The 22,752-nt window shown below is 39.1% G+C and overlaps 1 protein-coding gene across 7 annotated transcripts; it reads left to right on the top strand.

Moving 5' to 3' along the window:
- The first annotated feature begins 664 nt into the window (after positions 1 to 664).
- LOC131425907 (amyloid-beta A4 precursor protein-binding family A member 2-like) lies at positions 665 to 21,394 on the top strand. 7 transcript variants are annotated; one of them, XM_058588187.1, is made up of 11 exons: positions 665 to 809; positions 1,670 to 2,654; positions 10,304 to 11,225; positions 11,336 to 11,747; positions 11,807 to 11,954; positions 12,062 to 12,304; positions 12,420 to 12,456; positions 16,552 to 16,691; positions 16,878 to 17,741; positions 17,827 to 17,967; positions 20,110 to 21,394. In XM_058588187.1, the coding sequence occupies exons 2-11, from the start codon at positions 1,872 to 1,874 to the stop codon at positions 20,179 to 20,181; spliced, it is 3,762 nt and encodes a 1,253-aa protein (XP_058444170.1). In that variant the 5' UTR covers positions 665 to 809; positions 1,670 to 1,871; the 3' UTR covers positions 20,182 to 21,394. The 7 variants fall into 7 exon arrangements, with proteins under 7 accessions (XP_058444170.1, XP_058444173.1, XP_058444174.1 ...); XM_058588188.1 differs by having other exon boundaries at positions 674 to 937; positions 10,304 to 11,213; XM_058588186.1 differs by having other exon boundaries at positions 676 to 937.
- Positions 21,395 to 22,752: the final 1,358 nt, after the last annotated feature.

Genomic DNA, 22,752 nt, shown 5'->3' on the forward strand with positions numbered 1-22,752 from the left:
CAGAAATCATTTTATTCTTTTATGAATGATTTTGCCAAACAAAAACGTAACTTCAAGTAACTAATCATTTTAAATTAATAACTTATTTTTTATTTTAATTAAAATGTTTGTAACTTTGAAGCACAACAAATATAAATTTTAGCTATAGTTCGTCCATTTCAAACTGATTATTCAAATTAAATTTACTGTGAGATTGTTTGTCGAGAAATTGAACGAACGAACGAAATTTAGTTATCGGGTTTTGTAGTTTCAAGTTTTTCGATTTAAATTGGAAACTTGCAAGAAATTCCAGTAATGTATCCGTAATAATCTAAAGAGAAGGTAAACAAAGAAAGACTCTCATTTGCAGCTAGGCCCTTTCGTCGTGGGACTATCGATTTAATCATTTATATAATTTTTCTTCTCTACGTGTAGTCAGATCAAATACAAATTATTTGTATTTGGTCAGATTATCGTTACTTGAAATGTTTGACATACCTTTGAAAATCTCGAACCTTGGTCGTGGTCTAAGAATGCTCCCTAACCAAAATATCACCCAGCTCTGAATCACCCAAGTCAAGTGTGAATTTTGGTGTGAAGCCACTATCGAAAGAAACAAAATAAAGCACTGTCAGATGACAGCAAAATAGATGGTTGCCTTGTTGTGTCACATACTGTGTGATTGTTTTTCCCGTTTTACCATTCCTCCGCCGTTACTCGTCTTCGTGTAATTCGAACCGACAGTCATCAGTACTACCATCAGCACAGAGAGCCAGTTGTGTGTTGTGTAGCGTGTCTGTGGTTTTGATAGGATTCAAGCTGCGGTAAAGGTGATAAGAAAAGAAGCTTTTTTCAGTTCCTTATCGAAGCCTTTTCATTCTGGATTCCGGACTACCGGTTAAGTTAGAATGCTGCCACATAATTGCGATACGGATTCTATCCTAAACAGGCACTGACGGTGAGTTTTTTCACAGTGCTCCACTTTAGCTCAAGAGGCAGCCGTGGAAGAGTGATGATAAATTATTGATTTTTCTTGGGTCTTTGAAAAGATGGAACGAGACCTTCCTAAAATAGAAGTAACATTTGCGCTTTACGGTCTGCCTATTCTGGGTGTCTCAGATTGACATTCGGTTCGCTTTAATTGCGTATCAGCTGACCTCATTTCCGCAGGGTTCGACGATTCGGTTCCCATTCGATAGCAGTAAAAAAATCTATCTGAATCATCTATTGACTGCTATTGCTACAGGCTATAGGGTGCCTTTGATGCCTGCATTGTAATTATTCAAATTATAATCGGTTATGACTGTTCGATGGTGATAGATGGTTTACATCATGCAGTGAGGTGTGCCTGTCGCAGGTGATCTGATCTCAGTGCAGACGGAATACATTAGCAAGCGACACTCCTGGCGTTCACAGGGACATTGAAATTGTGATCACGTTCGTTTTCGGGTTGTTGACTTCTTGTTTTTTAATTTTTCGAGCATGGTTATCGGAAAGGAAGAAATGTTTTTACTTGAGGCGTTTTCTGTTTAGTTCAGAGTTCAACGGTGCTCTCAAATCCTACGTCATAAATGTTTGTTTTTAACTTTAAATTTTAGAATTAAAAAAAAACATGCAGAAAACAATTTTTTGAATGCGTTTCATAATAAATTAAATTGTAATATGTGTATCTTCTACAACTATTTTACAGATTCACTTGGACCTGCAAGCAATATGAGCCAAATGTCGCGGAGGCACCACTTCAGAACTATTCGTTACTCTTCAGCAAATAAGCAAGACTGATTATCTTAACCAAAAAAAAAACCTAAGCACCCAGAAACACTAAGCAATTTAGCGAAACTTAATCCTGTTATCCCTAGCATTTTTGACCAAGCAGTCCGGACAGTGCATCGATGTCCTACGCAAACGGCACCCAGCTCAAGTCATCGTCTACTGGTACGGCTGGCAATGGAGGTACAACCAATGGTACCGGTGGCGCTGGACCGCCCCGTTATCCTGCGCCCCCGGGACGTCCGCAAAACTATACCATCTACAGCAAAGATTCCGACCGGTTGCTGTGGGAGATGCGAGCGGTTAACCACCGGACACCGAACACCACGCCGGCCAGTACGGTGCTCAATTCGCCGGACCTGACGGATTTGGACACGAAAATGCGCTACCAACACAGTACCCTGATGCAGCACCATCAGATCAAAGTAGGTCGTAGTCCGGTCGGTTCCGGTGGAAACAACGACAGTAACAATTCCACCAATCCGTCCAGTCCGACTCAGATCGGTGGTCCCGGTGGAGCCGTGCTACTCGGTGGATCCCAGGGTGGCCGGCAGCAGTTTTCTTCATTTTCGTTGCTATCCGACGGGGAAATGGTTGTGTTTGATGATATCGAATCGGTCGGTGGTTGGCGAATGAGTAGTGGTCGGGACATTCTCGGAAGTTCGCCGGTTCCTTCGGAAAATGACGATAGTGGCGCTGACGGTGTTGTCGGTGCTGACCGGGACGATGATGACGAGAAGAAATACTACGACGTGGACAGCACAAAGAAACAGCGCATCATCGGTGGGCTGACGATTGCCGAGTACGAAGGTTCCCCGCGGAGGTTCGGAACCATTGATCGGAATGAAGCGAATCCGCACGGGGCAGCTGCTGGCGGAAGAATACCGAAGCCTGGATTTCCCAAGGTGAGTTTTGAGATATGGAATGTTTCCTGATTCTTACGTTAATAGAAAGTTAAAAGAAATTTACTTTGAGTTACCACCACGGATGTATCCTTCGCCCGGCAGCAATTATAATTTGGGAATGAAAGATCTTAAATTTAGAGAGAGAGTTATTGAATTAACTTTCTGGCTTGTCAAATCACACAATGTTTGCGTTGAAGTACCTGATGCTGGAGACGTAACTGTGGGCTAATTAAACCTTATTACTCTCACTTTATTTGGAGTACATAAAACTAACTATACTGCCGTTCTAAGCATAATTGTCCCATATGTATAGGAAATCCAATGCGGGCAATTATGCGTAGAACGACAATTTAGATCTATGTACTTATAATTCAACAATGCGTGGGAGATGTGCATTGTTTTTATCTGAACAATCTGCTCTTTAGTGAAGATTTATGACTCTCGAACTGGAAATCTGATTCCCCGTTGGAACAAAAGCTTTACATATTATACTATGTGGGTGATTTTATTGAAGCATTGACCGTTTGCTTCAATCCAGGTACTAAGAGAGGAGTATTCATTTCATTTTTTTAAATCAAAATTAGGTTGTTCAAGCCAAACTGACAATATTCAGAATATGTCTTGTTTTCAAGACTTTCAGCATGAATCGACATGAAATATTCACTGAATAAAAACAAATCTTGCAGAATTTCATCGTCTTTTTTGTGAAGAGAAGTAGTGAAATGCAAGTTTTGTTTTTGATTAGGCTACTCTCGAAGTGTATTCATCATTTTATCCCTGTTTTTCGCCTGATAACATTATGATTGGCGTTGTGGTTGTCATGTTTCCAAACCCCTTTACTACAATAACAATAAAGTATTGAGTTGATTTTATGACAACCGCTGTCGTTTCTATCTACAGCCTTTCCTTTTTATGATGGCAAAACTATTAAAGCTCAATAAGGGATGCTAAAGAAAATTCTTCATGACTTATGCCCACAAATTCAACCAGCTGGTAAAATTATTGACAAAAAAACAATCCATTCGGTAAGACACTAAGCACAAATTTTTGCCGACATCTAACAGTATAGAAAGAGCTCCAGCTCTTATTACTTATTTTAAAAACAACGCTGGTTGATTGCTAGTTCTAACTTTCTGAAAACATGATTACAAATGTCGATGTCAGTTCGCTTTCACATCTCATCCAAGTCAGTCGATAAAACAAAACCGCCTCCAACCAATCAGCAACTGCAACCAATGTACAACAAGGCGCATCTACAGCAACTAGCAACGAACTCAAGACTACGAACTATACCACCGATGAGACAATGGATGACGAGACGAGCCACGAACAAAGTGCCCCACAATCCTCGCAGGAGGGAAATGGAAGCTCCTCTTCCCCTAGAAAAAGGGTGACAACGAGATCCAATACAAAAACTACAAGGATCAGCCCCATGGGATTGTTCGAGCCATTGATGTGAAACAAGGCAACCAAAATTTCTAATGATCTATAATCAAACAGTTCTATTAATCGTCACACTTTTGTATCCGCAATTGCACGAGACTCTGTCTACACACTTAAATTTTATAGCTGAGTCTCGGCAAAAATATGCCGAGATTCGCACAGCCGAGTAATCAGCAATCATCTCGGCAAAAATAAAATTACTGAGCGTTTCGGCACCCTCAAATTTGACAAACGTCAAATATTGCCGAAATCGTCAGCATAAGATTTACTGTTTGCTCAGTGAAACGTTCACTGAATATTCGGCAATCCAATAAAACGAAAAAAATGAAAAAATAAATTACTGAATCATCAGTAATTAAAAATCTAGTAGATTAATTTTGTTTGTGATTTCTCAACATTATAAACACGCCATTTAGGATCAAAAATTCATTTTATTAACATTTAAAGGAGGCTCACAAATTTGTTGCCAGCATGTAGCATACAGAAAAATTTAAAAAAATGTCAGAAGGCTCGCATACTGTAAAAACCTTGCAAAGAGTTTTAAATGCTGATAGTATTTCCGGCCCTATGGGAATTATTATATCTCTCCAAAATAATGAGCAGTCTCCTTCGCCAAATTCTTCAAACATCACTACCATCAGCGGCATTTCCGGATGGCTTGAGTCGAGCTGGAAATATGAAAATAAATATTTACATTGATTTTTGGCTTACAAAAATTTTCAATATTTAATGATGCATATACGGTATTGTTCAAATAAACTTACTTTGATCCATCGAATTATTCCATGCATTGGGTTATTTTTTCGCATATCCCCCAAAGTTGTGTCTCAAGGACGCTTTCAGCCCCGAGTTGGGTGTTTTCCCTTATAATCGCGAGTGCTCTGATAAAGTCGCTTTTTATAAAACGAAACATTCAAGCTATTTATTCAATATTTTTACTTGCAAGTGGTTCCACACTTCTTCGAAGATTATCCATTTTTTCACTAGAGAATTTCATCAGAAAATAATCGTGCAATGCGAAGCGAAAATGTTACGCGGCAATAAATGACAGCTGTTGTGCTGAATCTCGGTAACAGCTAGCGCATATTCCGAAATCTCGGCAAACGTCTCTGCTGATGTCGGCATATCTGTTGTTTACTGATAAATTCAGCAAGCAATTATGCCAAATTTCGGCAAAGTGAAGCATTTTACCGAAATATCAGTGCATGCATTTAACGAAGTTCAGAAACATGCGTATTGATTACTGAGCAATCAGCAAATTTACGTGTTGCTGATCAGTTTCGGCATTTTATTATGCCGAGCTCAAGAAATGGTTTTAAGTGTGTAGATTGATCTTGATCAGGAACCAACACCAAACATTGTTTGTTTTATAGCCGACGAAATTACACCAATATCCCAAATGTATGCAATTATATCTTTGACCATACTTACGTTCGCTTGCGATACGATTTTGATATTTAAGTTTCTTTTCGTAAAGCTTGTGTTCAAGTTTTGTATGCAAGCAGTTATTTTTATAGCGTTAAGTTTCTCTACCATTCTGCGATTTCGGTTGAAGCGATAAACTGTTTCTCATTATCAATCGAGTTCATCTTATATAAATTAGAAATTAATTTTAAGCACACAAAATTTACCCGGGGGTAGATGTCAATTTCTCATGCGAAACGACATTACATCCGAGCTTGCATGACACAAGATCAGAGCATACGAATTAAAGCTTCAAATCGTTTTATGGCACTTTTTGTCTTGCTGTCTAGCAACAACCTACCTCTAGCATGCTACGCGTAGGACTGAAACGTTAGCTATAATTTTGCTTATATTTATAGATTCGCGTGCTTCCAACAGCTTCGCTTTTGCATCGATTGACCAATCAGAGCGATGCTTTCCCTTTGATATATCGCTTACTCCTTCAAAACCGTCGTCTATGGCAGGGAAATCCGATATGCCGGAGATTTTTAACAGACAAAATAGGACACTGTTCGCTACTAATTAAAATTTCAATCATTTATAATTGAAAATACGTGACTTGATACATTCAAATCGAATCCTAGAAATATTTCCAATCAAATAATGAAATAATATTAATAATTGATACAAAATATACTGAGCTGTAAGTGTTTAAAACCTGACCACATTTCTACGTGTATTTTTCCATGAGTTTCTAATTTGCATCCCTATATAGAAAATAAAGATGTGTTCCACATAAAAAAAAATCTTTTATTTAAAAAATCGGCTCAATCGGCCACGTGAAGCTTGTACGCAAATAAGCCTGAATAAAACTATCTTTCAAATAAAAAAAATCTGTGTAAAACTCTTAACGTTAACGCATGACGAAACGAATTCATTGTTATGCTAAATTCTGAATTTCTCAAACATTTTATTTGACATTTCAGTTTTTTTGCATGCTAAACGCAGACTATTAAATAATATTGAAATAGTAACCTTTTCCCTGGCGAGTTGGAGTAACTGTGATGTCCTTTTCTATTTGTATTAACAGTTCGACTGAAAAGTTCGTATCGTTTAATAGAAACACACATTTTTTTTGACAAAATTCGTTTTTATTATTCAACATAATTGCCATCAGAGGCGATACAGCGATCTTCCAACTTTTCGATACCATTTTTGTAGTACGATTTGTTCTTTGCCTCAAAATAGGCCTCAGTTTCAGCGATTACCTCTTCATTGCTTCTAAATTTTGTCGTGAATACGACTTACTTTACTATGGGGTGCCTTTTCAAAATTTACTCTTTGAGAGAGTGATAAGTTTTTGATCGTGAATATCTCTTGTTGTATCTAACGAATCAACATAATTTTTTCTACTTGCCATCGGAAATATGATAACAATTTTATGATAAAATTTTCAGTTGTGTGACATAATCTCAAATAGTTCAAAATTAAACTTTTTTGAAATGTTTGGTATAAACGAGTATCAAAGAGGATAATTCATAAGGCGCGTTTGCCTTTCTCGTATTTTGAAAGCTCATAGTTCAGTGATCTGTGGAAGGATTTATATAATCTAACTACCAATAGAATCGAAATTTTTCAACTTAAACGTGTATAGTAAAAGCATTGATGTATTTCAATAGTACACTATTGAAAAACCTGTTTCATTCGACCCATGTCAACACCAGTCAATCAGAACGCGTTAAGAGGAAGAGAACAAAATATCTGTTGTACAACAAATCGTTCGAGAAAAATGTTCCAAAAAGTAATGAATATCATAGTGAGTTCCTTAATTTGGTCCTTCTGAATGTTAGAAACGAATCCCTACAGCATATTGATAGTTTCTTTCAATAAATTATGCAAATCTGAAATGAAATAATCGACATTAAAATTCTGTATGCGGCTATTTTTATAGCCGTTAGGACCGCCCATTAATGAAAAAGCTACAAACGAAATCACGTAAAAGAAAGCTCCTAACAAAAATTGAATCAGTTTGGATTCTATCGCCAATGAGAGCAAAGCCGTTCGCAAAGCTAATTTCGCTTCCGACAAAAGCGATTACGTCACAGCTGCCAGTCATTTGCATGGATGAAAAAGCAACGGTGGAGAGCATTACACAAAATCAGCCGTTCTAATGGTTAACAAGTTTTCTAAAGAACTATTAGGATTTGTTGTTCGCAAATCGAAGGTAAATATCCCCAGTTTAGTGCAAATCTAGAACAGTTTGGTTAGATTTGTGCACTTTTCGCTGTGTGAAATTCGAAGTAATCTAGATCAAGTGAAGCCTAAATGTGGAAAAGGGGAATGCTTGCATAATTCATACAATTGATCAACTAATTGATATTCGGAAGTGTTAATGAACATGTCAGTTGTTTTCGTATTCACGACATCCAGTTATGTCTCTGACATTACCCACCCGCCTTTTTTACCAGCGAGCATTCTCTTGAGGTCTGAGAACAGGAAAAAGTCACTGGGGGCCAAATCTGGAGAATACGGTGGATGAGGGAGCACTTCGAAGCCCAATTCGTTCAATTTCAGCATGGTTTTCATCGACTTGTGACACGATGCATTGTCTTGATGAAACAAAACTTTTTTCTTTTTAAAATGAGGTCGTTTTTTTTTTTAAATTTCGTCCTTCAAACGCTTTAATAACGCTATATAATAGTCATTGTTGATGGTTTTTCCCTTTTCAAGGTAGTCGATGAAAATTATACCATGCGAATCCCAAAATACAGACGCCATAACCTTACCGGCCGATTGTTGAGTCTTTCCACGCTTTGGGTTCGGTTCATCGCGTGCAGTCCACTCAGCTGACTGTCGATTGGACTCCGGAGTGAAGTGATGGAGCCATGTTTCGTCCATTGTTATATATCGACGAAAAAAATCGGTTTTATTTCGATATAACAGCTCCAAACACTGCTCAGAATCATCAATTCGTTGTTGTTTTTGATCGATTGTGAGCTCACGCGGTAACCATTTTGCACAAAGCTTTCTCATATCCAAATATTCGTGAATAATATGTCCAACACGTTCCTTTGATATCTTTAGGGTGTCAGCTATCTCGATCAACTTCACTTTACGGTCATTGAAAATCATTTTGTGGATTTTTTTCAAGTTTTCATCGGTAACAGCCTGGGTTCTGTGAAGTCGCGGGGCGGCAAAGTCATGATCTTTGTGGATTTCCGGATTTTTGTTTTTTGCTCACTAATGGTCACGATGGGGGCTGCAAAACTCTTATTTTGCCCCGGGCGCCAAATTTCCTCGGTACGCCACTGACTGACTTGTGTATTAAGGTTCGATTAACACACTACTCAAAGCGACCGCCACTTGATATGATGTCACGAAGTTAGAAATCAATTGTAAACTCAATTGTATTGAGTGTCAATTACGCAATATTTTAATACAATATACTCAGAAAAGGAGCAATTTTGACGCAAATCTGAAATCTGTGAAATAAAAATTTCACTCAAAATTTGAGTGCTAATTACTCAATTTCTGACTCATGTTCAAATAAAGTATTCCTCAGTACATGAGTAGACTTAACCCAAACAACGTTTTTAGTGGAAGAACTCAAATTTGAGTAACTAAGGAGTTACACTAAATTAGAGTTGTTCCATTTTTACTGGCGATGAGTGGGATTTGAGTAACTATTTTTAAGCGTGATGGTTAAAAATGTCAAACATATTATGATGGAAACGTCAAATCCACCACTTTGTGTTGCCAATGCTAAATACATAAGTAACAACCTACGTATTACAATTCAAAATTTCAGAAAACTGAAATGTGTAGCATCAAAGAGGAAAACTCATGACGCGTGTTTGCAATTCTCGTACCCCAGGCGATGGGTTTGTCTACCCTGCGCAAGTGACTGAGCAGGAAGTAAAGCTAGTGCAACTTAAGTACCTTATTTCGGTTGGTTCAGGTCCAGTTTCAGTATCAAGAATTTAGTTCCTGAATGTAGTTACAGTTCCAGTTGAATTGCGAATAAGTGCACCTACGGATTCTGCCTAGCATTGATTGTTTCATCTGATTCGAAATTCACTTGGAAATAGCAATGAATTCCGATTCAAATTTTGGACGATTTTACCGAGTGTACACATCAAAAGTCCAAGGCACTTTTCAGTGCCACAGACCATCATGAAGAATTGTTTGAATTTTATCTATTTCTCGCCACAAGCATCGTATTTTTCAAAATGAAAGTTTGAAAAATTTTGCGTTGTCGCTAGGGACGTCGGAATGTAGATCGAGTAATCGATTAATAACCCAGATAATCGAAAGATATTTTATCGATTAGTTTGAAATCAATGTTCGATATAACCGAATAATCCATTAAATAATAATTGAATTATTAGTCGTAATTGATTAGTACCTTTAATAATCGATTACTTTGAATTCTTTCTATCGTGCTTGATAAGGGCACAGTTTCAGCCAGCCAACGTTATTCGTATCCACGTCAACTTGGTTATGTCTTTAACATTACCCACCCGCCTTCTTAATTGTGATAATATAAACTTTCCTAAAAAGTTTTACAAAAAAATAAAGCACTTTAAGAAATTTAAAATGGAAATCTTCAAAATTCAATTGAAGACCATCCACACAAACAAATATTTGGAATGAAAAAAAAAAACAGTTCAACATAAACTGTTATAAACTGACGAGTCTAAGACGATACGTAAACATAATGAAACTGGTTATGTGGCGCCACTCTAGCACACAAATGTTAATCCCTGAATGACCCATTTCAATGTTTTTTTTTCTAATTCCAGCGAGTGATATCACCCAGCCCATCGGAAACGCACCAACGTTTACCGTACGAACCCCATTCGGAATTGATCAACCTCAACGATGATGATGATGATAATAATGACAACCTTGCGAACGATGGAAACCGCGACGAAGTCACCGGCAGCCGGAATGCTCCCAGCGACAGTAAGTTCAATCGATCCTACGCGGACTATTTTGCTTCTAACGAAGATTTGGACGAGGGGGACCGCAGTAACCCGACTCCGACTAACCTACTAACCAGCGGGGAAGATGCGGTCGGTCCTGGCGATGACAATACGTGTGGTGGTGATGGTGCTGTCGATGACTATTTCTATGCTTACGCTACTACTACTACTAATAATAATAATCGAAACGCTCAAAGTAATGCCTATGTTGGTCAACGGTTAGCCACCAAGCAGCTGCGCAATAGTGGAAACATTCGAGAATGGGAAGCCGATTGCTCCTCGTCGCCGAATCGTGATGACGACGATTGCCAGGACGATCAGAACATCAGTGATCATCTGAGTAACAACTACCCATACTATCAAAAGTATAACACTCATTACCGGTACGGTGTCGCAACCGTGCCCCAACAACAATCAGAAATTCACAATCAACAGCGTTTCTATCAATCTCATCAAGCACATTATCAAGGTTACGGGACGGTTAGTGGTGGTGGTGTTGGGGGTAGGGAAGCACAAGACATTGAACTGTACATCGAGTCCGACAGTGGTGGATTCGATTCCGGCCTAGACCAACCTTCACTACATCAACAACAACAGCAGCAGCAGCAACAACATCAACATTCACTCGACGATTGCAAGCTGAGAAGTTTTACGCTTTCACCGGAAACGACTGACTACGATTCCAATTGTGGCGATCTAGACTCGGAGGTTTCCTTACGATACATCGGTAACGAATACGGTTGGTAGCTTTGGTTTCGGTTTCGTTTGTTTTCGGGGTTTAGTTTTATTTTGATGGTGTCTATTAGCTGATCATTGTCATGAATTGAACATTTTTTTTTTTCATTTTAGGACTATCGGGTGATTTGAACGGACTGCCCGGTCACGTGGGAAGCGGAGTCACCGGCGATCCTGGCACCGATTACGGTCGCTTATACAGCAGTATGCCCATCCTAGAGGATGGGCTATCCAGTGGGCATGCATCGGATACCGAGAATAATCTACCTCCTCCCGGATCCGGTATATCGATCGTGATGGATCAACAATCAGTGATAGCAGGAGTGGAAAGCGAACAGGAGCGTACGGCCGATGTCGACCAGTGTGAACAACAGGAACTGGACTCCTGCGATGAAGTGCAGGAAGCCATCAAGGATATCAAAGCGGCACTACAGAAGACCAAAATACTGCCTTCCACCGAAGGAAGCTCAACGCTAGTCCCCGATCAGGAGGGGACGAGTACGATCTCCCCTGTGTGGGTTCCAAGGTTGTTGGGAAGCGGTCGCGTTCAAATTTTAGAATAATTTCAAACACAAATCTTTTCAGGGCCTACAGCAAATCTCGGGAAAGCTTAGATTCCGACCAACCAGCAAAGTTACTCAGTGCCGATGAAGAGGAAGCCGACACCGATCTGGAAACAGATCGCCTCCTCGGACAGCAACGGCTCGACGAACACGGATTCGTCGATGATAAGGTAGGACCCTCGTCATCCACCAGCACTGAGTGTTTTCCATCGTCCTGTCAATGTTCTCATTTCGTTTGTTTGTCATTTTTCCCCTTCCGATTTGTCGCACCGGACAGAGTTGGACGGAACGACCGAAGATTCGATCCGTCCGATCGCCGGGGGTGCCTCTAATCAGCAAAAATCATACCGCCATCCGAGCTGGCCTGGGGACGCAACTGTCGGCCGAATCACCCGTGAACAATGTGACTCTCACGAACCTGTACGGTAACGGTGGTAGCGTCAAGGTGGCATCATCCGACGGTGACGAACTGAAGCAACTGGCGACGGTGATCGCCGATAGCAGTCCCGAACATATAAGTGTGCGTTGATACTTGGTTCATGTGTTTTGTGCGTTTAAATGATCTTTTTTGTGTTGCTTCGTATTTCCACACTTATTTCAATAATCAGTAATACCAGTATTTTTCAACATTTTAGGATCCGGACAAAAAGGGCAAGTGCAAAACTAAGGAGGGTAAGTTATTTGCTTGGCTAACGAAATTCCGTCATCATAAACTGTGCAATATCTCAATGGTGTGAATCAAAATCTGTATCGTAGTTCAGTCACAGAGAACAGACTGTCGGCAAAATGAAATGTTTTGTTGTGCTCGAATAGTCCGCTGATTTCTATCTTCGTAATTTCGATCTTCCTCACGTTTCGCTTTCAATTTGTCAATGCGCACCCGTTCAAATTGAGCTAAGCTGTTCCACTTGAACCGTAAAAGAAAAACCTGAAGTATAAAATTTTCTTACCAACTTTTGGAAATTTAATGGTCTAGAAATTGTTTAGATTCAGCATTAATAGAACTGTTTTGAATTGTTCAATTGTGATAATCTTTCGAGGTAACCCGGCGAAAGAACATAATTAGGTTAAAACCGGGTCTAAAAAAACTTTATAAAATAAATAAATCTTTCGAGGTTTACAGACTAACAAAATTTAATGTTAGTTATATGAATCGAAAATAATAACATGGGGTTATTATGATCGAAAGTAGCAAGTAGGGAATGAGCGAGAGGACTGATGTGATGAACAGAGTAGGTGCTTGGTGCCGGTCGTGAGACGGCTACGAACAAGTGACTAACAAAAATCAACGCATGTAACGCCTCGTAAAACATTATTCAAAAAAGTAACGCCAGTAAAAAATGAAAAAGTAACGGATGTTACATAGCGTAACGCTTATCACATTCAAAAAAGTAACGCATGTAACGCTTATAACCGACAACCAAATAACACACGTAACGCTTATAAATAATGAAAAAGTAACACCTGTAACGCTTCGCAGCTTCATAACTCCGAAAAAATTACGAATGTAACGCCTATAAATTTTGAAAAAGTAACTCCTGTAACGCTTCATAACGCCTATAATCGACAAAAGTATGGCATGTAACGCCAATGAATTATGGAAAAGTAATGCTTCGTCACGTTTAAGGCTAAAAAAGTAACTTCTATAACTCAAAAAAATAACGAATGTAACGCATATAAATTATGAAAAACTAATTCATGTAACGCTTCGTACCGCCTGTAACTAAAAAAATAACGCCTATAAATTATAAAAAAGTAACTCATGTAACACTTCATAACGTCTGTAACCGACAAAATAGTAAAGTATGTAACGCCCAGAAATTTTGAAAAAGTAACGCTTCGTCACGTCTATAACTCAAAAAAATAACGTTTTTAACTTAAAAAATAACGCATGTAAAACACGTAACGCTTCGTAACGCCTATAATTTATAAAAAATAACGCATGTAACACCTATAAACTATGAAAAAGTTATGCATGTAACAACGCTTCGTAACGTCTATAATTTACCAAAAAAATGACGCATAAATTATAAATAAAAGTAGTCCATAAATTAGTGCAGGACGCCCATAAATTAGTGCAGGACGAAATATGTCAGTACAAGACAATATTCTAGCTATTGGAAGGTGTAAATTAAGAGAATATCACTAGAAAAAACATATCAGGGTGCATGAGTTTCCTATAATTTCATGGGAAATATTTTCCCTATGATTCTTAGAAATAAATAAAAGAAGAGTTGGGTTTATTATATCGTAATTTAATTTATGTCTTTAATTGATTTAATTATCAGAATAGAAGAATAAATAGTTAGCTATGACATTCTATGAAACGATTTCATGTACTTGAGGACGTTGCACATAACACATGTATTATGTGTTCTATTTTCTACACGTCATTTTGCACAAACTTTTTAGTGCAATAAAGATTGATAGTTCTTTTTAATCATTCGTTCAGAAACACATTTGTTGCCTTGGAAAAAAGTTTTCTTTAACATTCGCAAAAAAACGTCGATTTAGTAGTAATTGAAGAATCTATAACGATTTTCATAGAAGGGAAACATACTTCCCTTGAGCGTTAAGGGGTTAAAAGTAGTTTATGTAACGCTTTGTGGTGCTAATAATTCATAAAAAAGTAACACATCAAGCGCCTATTGGTTATGAAAAAGTAACGCTCCGTAACGAGTTTAATTCAAAATAGCAACGCTTGTAACGCCTGTAAATAATGAAAACGTAACGGATGTAACGCTTACTAACGCCTGTAAATAATGAAAAAGCAACAAATGTAATGCCTATAACTCAAAAAAGTAACCCATGAAACTTCTATAAATTATGAAATAGTAACGCGTGTAACACTTCGTAACGTCTATAATTTACAAAAAAAGTAAAGAATATAAAGCCAATAAATTATAAAAAAAAACTTATATAACACTTCGTGACACATAACTTACAAAAAAGTAACGCATCTAACGTTCATTCATCATGAAAAATGTGACGCTTCGTAACGCCAATAATTCAGAACAATGGCTCAGAAAATTAACGTATGTAACACCCATAATTTATGAAAAAGTAACTCATTTAACGCTTCGTAACGACTATAACTTACAAAAAAGTAACGCACATACCGGCTTAAAATTTATGTAACGCCTCATAACGCCTTTAACTTACAAAATAGTAATGCATCTTCATAATCCAAAAAAGTAACGCATGTAAAACCTGTAGATAATGAAAAAGTTAAGGACGTAACGCTTCGTAACGCCTATAACTAAAAAGCAAACCTAACGCCCATAACTAGAAAAAACTAAAAAAGTAACGCTAACTAACTCAAAAAAAGTAATGTATGTAACGCCTATAAATAAAAAAAAAGGTTACACGTAACGGTTCGTAACGCTTCGTGACATCTATAAATTACAAAAAAGTAACGCATTAAACGCCTATCGATCATGAAAAAGTGACGCTTTCAACGGTTATAACTAAAAAACGTAATGCCTATAAATTGGGAAAAAAGTAACACATATAATGGCAATAAATTGTATGAAAGTAACCCATGTAACGTTTCGTGACGCCTAGAACTTTCAAAAAATTAAACGTGTCTAACGCCTATTAATTGTGAAAAAGTAACGCTTCGGAACGTCTATAACTCGAAAAAGTAACGCATGCAACGTCTATAATTTATGAAAAAGTAATGCTTCGTAACGCATATAACTAAAAAAATAACGCTTCGTTACGCCTATAACATACAAAAAAGTAACTCATGTAACACCTATAAACTATAAATTTACAAAACAGTAACACTGGTAACAGTTCGTTGATACCTGTAACTCACAAAAAGTAGCACATTTAACGCTTGTAATTTACAACCAAAAATAAAGCATGTAATACTTCATAATACCTTCACCTTAAAAAAATAACGCATGTATACAGATTTTTAACCTCTATACCGCAATACAGATATGTACTCCCAAAATATCGATAATTCACGGATCATACAGATTAATACCGCTTATGATTTTTAGCTTGAATAGACATGAGAAAAGGTTGTTGTGGTACTTTTTTTTTGTTGCTGGCCTACATGAGCCTTGGTGACATCAGAAAAGATTCTGATACCGATATAGTACGACAAATACAGATTTTTGGAATAAATGACCTGGCAACGCTGCATAGGAGTGACATATTTGACATGGTATGATGTTAAATAGCAGTCGTCGTGTGATGGCGTTGCTTAACTGGAGACTTTTTCGGTCCAAACTGGCTTGATCTATTTCTATACAGTGACATAGATCAAGTCAGTTTAGATCGAAAATTTTTCTGTGTGCAGAACATTTATTAGATACTATGCAAAACAGGTTGAACTAAGACTATCAAAATTTTGGGTAAAAACTATTATGTTGTACTAAAAGTTATACCCGGCAGTGGTACTTATCAGCTTTTCGTAGTCTGTTCTCTGTATGCTGCTCTGTGTCATACCAAATCGAGTCCCGATTATTCACAGCTATGTGTTTCTTTTGCACGCTTAACCCTCCTGTCTGTCCGGACTTTTACTATCACCGATGTTGTAAGTGTATCCCCTTGTTAATTCTGCGCATGGTCGTAGTCAAGCACTAGTAATGAAATTTTCTTCGAATCAAAGAACCTTGCGATAATCTACAGTTCTAAAATGCGTAGAAATCGTTCGCTAGTTGTCTTACAAAGTGCCTAAACCTAGATGTTTTCTTGTGTTCAGCTGTTTGGAATCTCCTGATGAACAAGTCATTCTTGCAACTTCCCCGCTAGGTCTCCTGGATCCAACAGTTCTGATCGAAGGTGTTCTCTTTCGGGCACGCTACCTCGGTTCCACCCAGTTGGTGTGCGAAGGTCAACCGACGAAGTCCACCCGCATGATGCAAGCAGAGGAAGCCGTTTCGAGGATCAAGGTAAGCTGGTCCTTGCTCCTTTGCATATATATTCACAATAGTTGCGCTAACCTAGTCCTTTTCTTTTGAAATTCGCTCGCTTACGCTAACCGAATTGCTGAAGGCTTTGGTAAGAATGCTAGATCTTTGCCTTCCTTAAAATCCGGTACTTTTCCTAGTCTTCTCTAATCGTTTGATATCCCACAGGCTCCCGAGGGTGAAACCCAACCCAGTACCGAGGTGGATCTGTTCATCTCGACGGAGAAAATTATGGTGCTCAACACTGACCTGAAGGAGATTATGATGGATCATGCGTTACGGACAATTTCCTACATAGCCGACATCGGCGATCTCGTAGTGCTGATGGCCCGACGGCGCTTCGTCCCGCAGGACACCAGCGAATCCGGAGATCCGGCTGCACCGTTGACAACGGGTCAACAAACAACCGCGATCACTGCTGACGCGGGCGGTGGTAGCAGTCCACCACCGAAGAAGTCCGTTTCACGAGGAAACCGGACACCGAAGATGATCTGCCACGTGTTCGAAAGTGCCGAAGCTCAATTCATCGCACAGTCCATTGGGCAGGCATTCCAGGTGGCCTACATGGAGTTCCTGAAGGCGAACGGAATTGAGGATCATAGTTTTATGAAAGAAATGGACTACCAGGAAGTGCTCAACAGCCAGGAGATCTTCGGAGACGAGCTGGAAATATTCGCCAAGAAAGAACTTCAGAAGGAGGTTGTTGTACCGAAGGCGAAAGGTGAGATTTTGGGGGTTGTGATCGTGGAGTCCGGATGGGGATCGATGCTACCGACGGTGGTGATCGCCAACCTGTCTTCGTCTGGGGCAGCTGCCCGCTGTGGTCAGTTGAACATCGGTGATCAGATCATAGCGATCAACGGACTGAGCTTGGTCGGGTTACCGCTTTCCACCTGCCAAGGTTACATCAAGAACACCAAAACTCAAACGGCGGTTAAATTCACGGTTGTTCCATGCGCTCCGGTCGTAGAGGTACGGATCAAACGTCCGAACACGAAGTACCAGCTCGGGTTCAGTGTACAGAATGGAGTGGTGAGTGGTTACGGTTTTTTTTCTGAAACAGGAATGATCATTTAAATGTTGGATGTTTTCTTTTCTCGGTCGGTCCGTCCTGCAGATCTGCAGTTTGTTGCGAGGTGGCATTGCCGAAAGGGGTGGTGTTCGGGTTGGCCATCGGATAATTGAGATCAACAGTCAGAGTGTGGTGGCGGTACCGCATGAGAAGATCGTCAATCTACTAGCGACTTCGGTGGGTGAGGTGAGTGTAAAAAAAGTGCGGGTGTGTAATGTCAGAGACATAACTGGATGTCGTGAATACGAATATGACACACTTTATTTATAACATGATCAGTATCTAACGGGGAAACAGATTGGAAAACCGACATGTGAACACAATGATGTAATGAAAACCGCGAAAATGTTACCGCAGACTACATGCGAAAATGTTACCGCAGTTACTTTATTTATGCTTCCGAATTCGAATTGGTAGTTCACCGATTGTTTGAATTGTGCAACTTTCCCCTCTTTCATTACTAGAAATTTAAACGATGCGCCTAGACTAAATTACAGATTAGTTACATTAAAAATTCTGAAACGCACTTAAATACTATGAAATAAGCAGTATAGTTCTTTATAATAAAAAAATGGTGACGATTTGAGTTAGTTCAGCACGCAGACTCTGAATTCTAAACCCATATTCCAGAACTAAGCTCTAAAACATGAAGGCGATTTTTCGCCATGACTACCAGAATGGGTTTTATAGAGTACAGTAAAGTAAATTTCCGCATAATTCTTTAGGAGTATTATTATGGTTCTAAAAAGAACCGAATAGAAGAAGTCTGGAATAAAGAACTGGATCCTGAGTTCAAGAACTAAATTTAGAACCAATAACAGACTCAGAATCCAGTTTCAATTCTAGAATTGCAATTTCGAAACTCAAATTAGTTCCGGAATACAGTTCCAGAATCCAGTTTCAGTACGCAGGCTCTGAATTCTAAACCTATATTGCGGAACTAAAATCTGAAAATTGAACTTCTCGTTACGACTACCGAAAACCAAATGATGGCAGGTGCTCTCTCCGTCGCTGATGGTTTAACTCCCGCGATGGCAGTCTGCTCGCCTTGAAGGCCAGCAAGCGAATGAGAGTTGCTACCTTAGCGTTTGAGCTTTTAACCACGCAGAAGGCGCTCTCTCCTTCGCTGCTGGTTGATGGTTTAGCTCTCGCGATGGCAGTCTGCTTGCCTTGAAGCCCAGCAAGCGAATGAAAGTTGCTACCTGAGCGTTTGAGCTTTTAACCACGCAGAAGGCGCTCTCTCCGTCGCTGCTGGTTGATGGTTTAAGTTTCGCGATGGCAGTCTGCTCGCCTTGAAGGCCAGCAAGCGAATGAAAGCTGCTACCTGAGCGTTTGAGGTTTTAACCACGCAGAAGGCGCTCTCTCCGTCGCTGCTGGTTGATGGTTTAAGTTTCGCGATGGCAGTCTGCTCGCCTTGAAGGCCAGCAAGCGAATGAAAGCTGCTACCTGAGCGTTTGAGCTTTTAACCACGCAGAAGGCGCTCTCTCCGTCGCTGCTGGTTGATGGTTTAACTCTCGCGATGACAGTCTGCTCGCCTTGAAGGCCAGCAAGCGAATGAAAGTTGTTACCTGAGCGTTTGAGCTTTTAACCACGCAGAAGGCGCTCTCTCCTTCGCTGCTGGTTGATGGTTTAACTCTCGCGATGGCAGTCTGCTCGCCTTGAAGGCCAGCAAGCGAATGAAAGTTGTTACCTGAGCGTTTGAGCTTTTAACCACGCAGAAGGCGCTCTCTCCGTCGCTGCTGGTTGATGGTTTAACTCTCGCGATGGCAGTCTGCTCGCCTTGAAGGCCAGCAAGCGAATGAAAGTTGCGTCCTGAGCGTTTGAGTTTTTAACCACGCAGAAGGCGCTCTCTCCGTCGCTGCTGGTTGAAGGTTTAACTCCCACGACGTCTGCTCCCATCGAACGCACGAAAAGAAATGATCGATTTTCACCACGGTTCCCCTTTTATACGCATTCAGTTGAAGATATGTGCCTGACTACCTCAAAATCGTCGTCCTTGCGCGAAAATCCCAAGCGAAAGTAAAGAGTTTTCCGCATTATTTTGAAATTTTGAGAAAACTTAATTTTTGAGTTATTTGTGGTTATCTCACACTGTTCAAAATATTATCCCAAATTCCTGATCATATTTTTGATGAAATGGTGAAAGAACTATGTTATTACCATTAATACAAGTCGAGATATTCACGATTAAGTTCTGCCCATTCTTCCATATGGCTAATTTTGAAAAGGCACCCCATAGTAAAGTAAGTCGTATTCACGACAAAAAAAAAAGATCTGTCTATGGCTTGGCTTGGATCGATTTTACTGACTGTCCTTTTCTGTTTCTAGATTCACATGAAAACTATGCCTACTTCGATGTTCCGACTGCTGACCGGACAGGAGAATCCAATCTATATCTAAGTAAGAATGTGATACGAACAAAACGCTCGGTTACGGGAAGAATTGTAAACAAAGAGGCAACTCGCGGTTGAGACATTCTTCGTTGTCGGGTAAGTTGTTAAGCAAAAAACGCTTTTATGTTGATACAATAATTTTTGAGCATTAGCCAGGAGATTGAGGGGAAGTTAGATTGTTATGTATCATAGAAATAAGTGTTGTAGACAGAAGTTACAGAAACTTACTTTTCGAATATTGTGACGAGTGGATTTCAAAAACTCTCCGACGAGAACCGATTTCAGTACACTCGGTGTATTTCGCTCCTCAGCTTGAACCATCACATTTTGGGGCCTATGAACAGAGAAAAAAAAACATTTACAAATAGAAAACCCCAAATCATAGCAAACTTTCTTCCAAAGCATCCAATTAATACCGATACAAACACACGACACTATACTTTTTTCTTTCCGCGACCAAACTAATACTCTTTAACAAAAACAAAAAATATAAAACTGCCCAAAATGTACTAAATAATCGAACGTATGGAAACAATACCTGAAAATCAGGATCAGAATGAACAAAAAAAATCTAATACAGCCTCAGACTCAACAATCGGAGAGCGAAGAAAAACACACAACCATCATAGAAACGTAACTGACTTATGGCATCAGAGGACAAATGTAGCAAATAATCGAGAACAATATGTAAACAAATAAAGTATTTATTCTTAGCAATATGTAAGCATACGAATCTATAAAGAAAACACGTGAAATGCAAACGAGAGTTTAGCTTGCGCTTCGCTGCTACCGCACTGGCGAACACTATTCTATATAAGAATGCGCGCGTGTGTGTGGCTGTCTCTGTTAGTGACTTACACACACATATACAAACACACCAACTCGCGTACTCGCGTACTGCGGTAAGCAGCAGTGTTAGAGAGGCAAATCTCAGAGGTGAAAGCTCACCGCACACAACTACTCAAGCAAATTATAGCAAACACCGGAAAACCAGAAAACTAACCAGTCGCGAGGCAATGCAATTCGTTACGGAAAGAATCAGATATGTACTGTATGTTATTATACAAGAAAAGATAAACCCAATGATTGAAAATATTTAATGTGATAATAAGCAAGTAATCATCCCAAAACAATCACCAGCAAAAGCGAAAAAAAAGGTTGTTACGAACGTTTAGTATTTGCTGAGAAGGCGCTAATAAATAGAAAAAGGTATGAAATTATTCGTTCGTGTGCATTTTTTTTTTTCGCGGGTATAAATATGAAAGAAAGCCATTTGATGAGAGGTTTGGTTCCCCTAAAAAGGACGGGTGGTTAATGTTCGAGACATAACTGGATGTCGTGAATAGGAATAAAACTGACACTATTTCTTTATACTTTTGAATTCGAATTGATAGTTGATCGATTGTGTGAATTGTGAAACTTTCCTCCTTTTCACTACTAGAATTTTAAACGATGCACCTAGACTAAAGTACAGATTAGTTACATTAAACATTCTGAGACACAATTAAATATTATGAAATAACTAGTATAGTTCTTCATAATAAAATAATGGTGGCTCTGAAAAGAACCTTTTATGAAAGCGTTCGTGATGGACGGTGACGAGTTTTTCATTTCGGATTTGCATATTTCATTGGAAGAAACTGTCAAGGATTCATTTCTGCCTTTCAGAAGGACCAAATTGGTTTGGTTTTCCCCTGAAAAAAAACACCCCTACAAGTAAAACCAACACAGCACCCAGGGGCCAGGGCAATTCCATTTGAATTCGAAGGTCGATATTTTATGTATATTCTTATGTGAATCAAATTTTGTATAAGCATTAATTAAATATGCTGTAATTTTTGGTAGGACCATAAGACCTAACCTTTCATTGGACCCTAAGATTGAAAATATGGGAGAAAAAGTGAGTGAGTGAGATCCACTTTCGAGCATATGACTATTTTCTCCCGTCGTTAATCGAAAACCGGGAACCAGGATAGTCAGAATCGGTTTGGTTAGCTGCCTACTGATACTGGCTAACGATTTGTGGAGTTTTTAGTCCTATTTAGACAAATTTTTGCGGTTTTTGTTTCGCCGGTTTTAGTGACGGTGTACAATGTTTTTAACAAACTTTCTCCTATAATTCCGGAGTCGAAAGTAGGATTCGGATGAAATTCTGGAATTTCATATGGTACCGTGAGAATTTGAAATTTCATTTGAATCTAAGTTTATAAAAATTGGATGAGCTGTCTGTGAGAAAATCGATTGCACGTTTTTATTTCATTTTGCATGTTTTGCCCTAGAACTCCCGAACCAGAAGTCCGATCCAGATGAAATTCAATAGCAACCTATGAGACTACAAAGCCTTCAATTTAAATATCAGTTGATAGAGATGCAATAGGCAATAGCACTATGGGACCAAGAGACCTTTCATTTGAATCTAAGTTTGTGAAAATCGGTCTAGCCATCTCCGAGAAAATCGAGTGCACATTTTTTTAACCTACACACACACACACACACACACACACACACACACACACACACACACACACACACACACACACACACACACACACATACACACAATTGTTTCAATCTGTAG

The sequence above is a fragment of the Malaya genurostris genome, chromosome 1 (assembly GCF_030247185.1).
Source record: "Malaya genurostris strain Urasoe2022 chromosome 1, Malgen_1.1, whole genome shotgun sequence".
Taxonomy (NCBI): Eukaryota; Metazoa; Arthropoda; class Insecta; order Diptera; family Culicidae; genus Malaya; species Malaya genurostris.

Coding starts and splice junctions, on each gene's coding strand:
- LOC131425907 (XM_058588187.1), top strand. CDS start 1,872: ATGTCCTACGCAAACGGCACCCAGCTCAAGTCATCGTCTACTGGTACG. Junction 12,305..12,419: donor GCAGTCCCGAACATATAAGT/GTGCGTTGATAC, acceptor TCAACATTTTAG/GATCCGGACAAAAAGGGCAA. Junction 17,968..20,109: donor TAGCGACTTCGGTGGGTGAG/GTGAGTGTAAAA, acceptor TTCTGTTTCTAG/ATTCACATGAAAACTATGCC.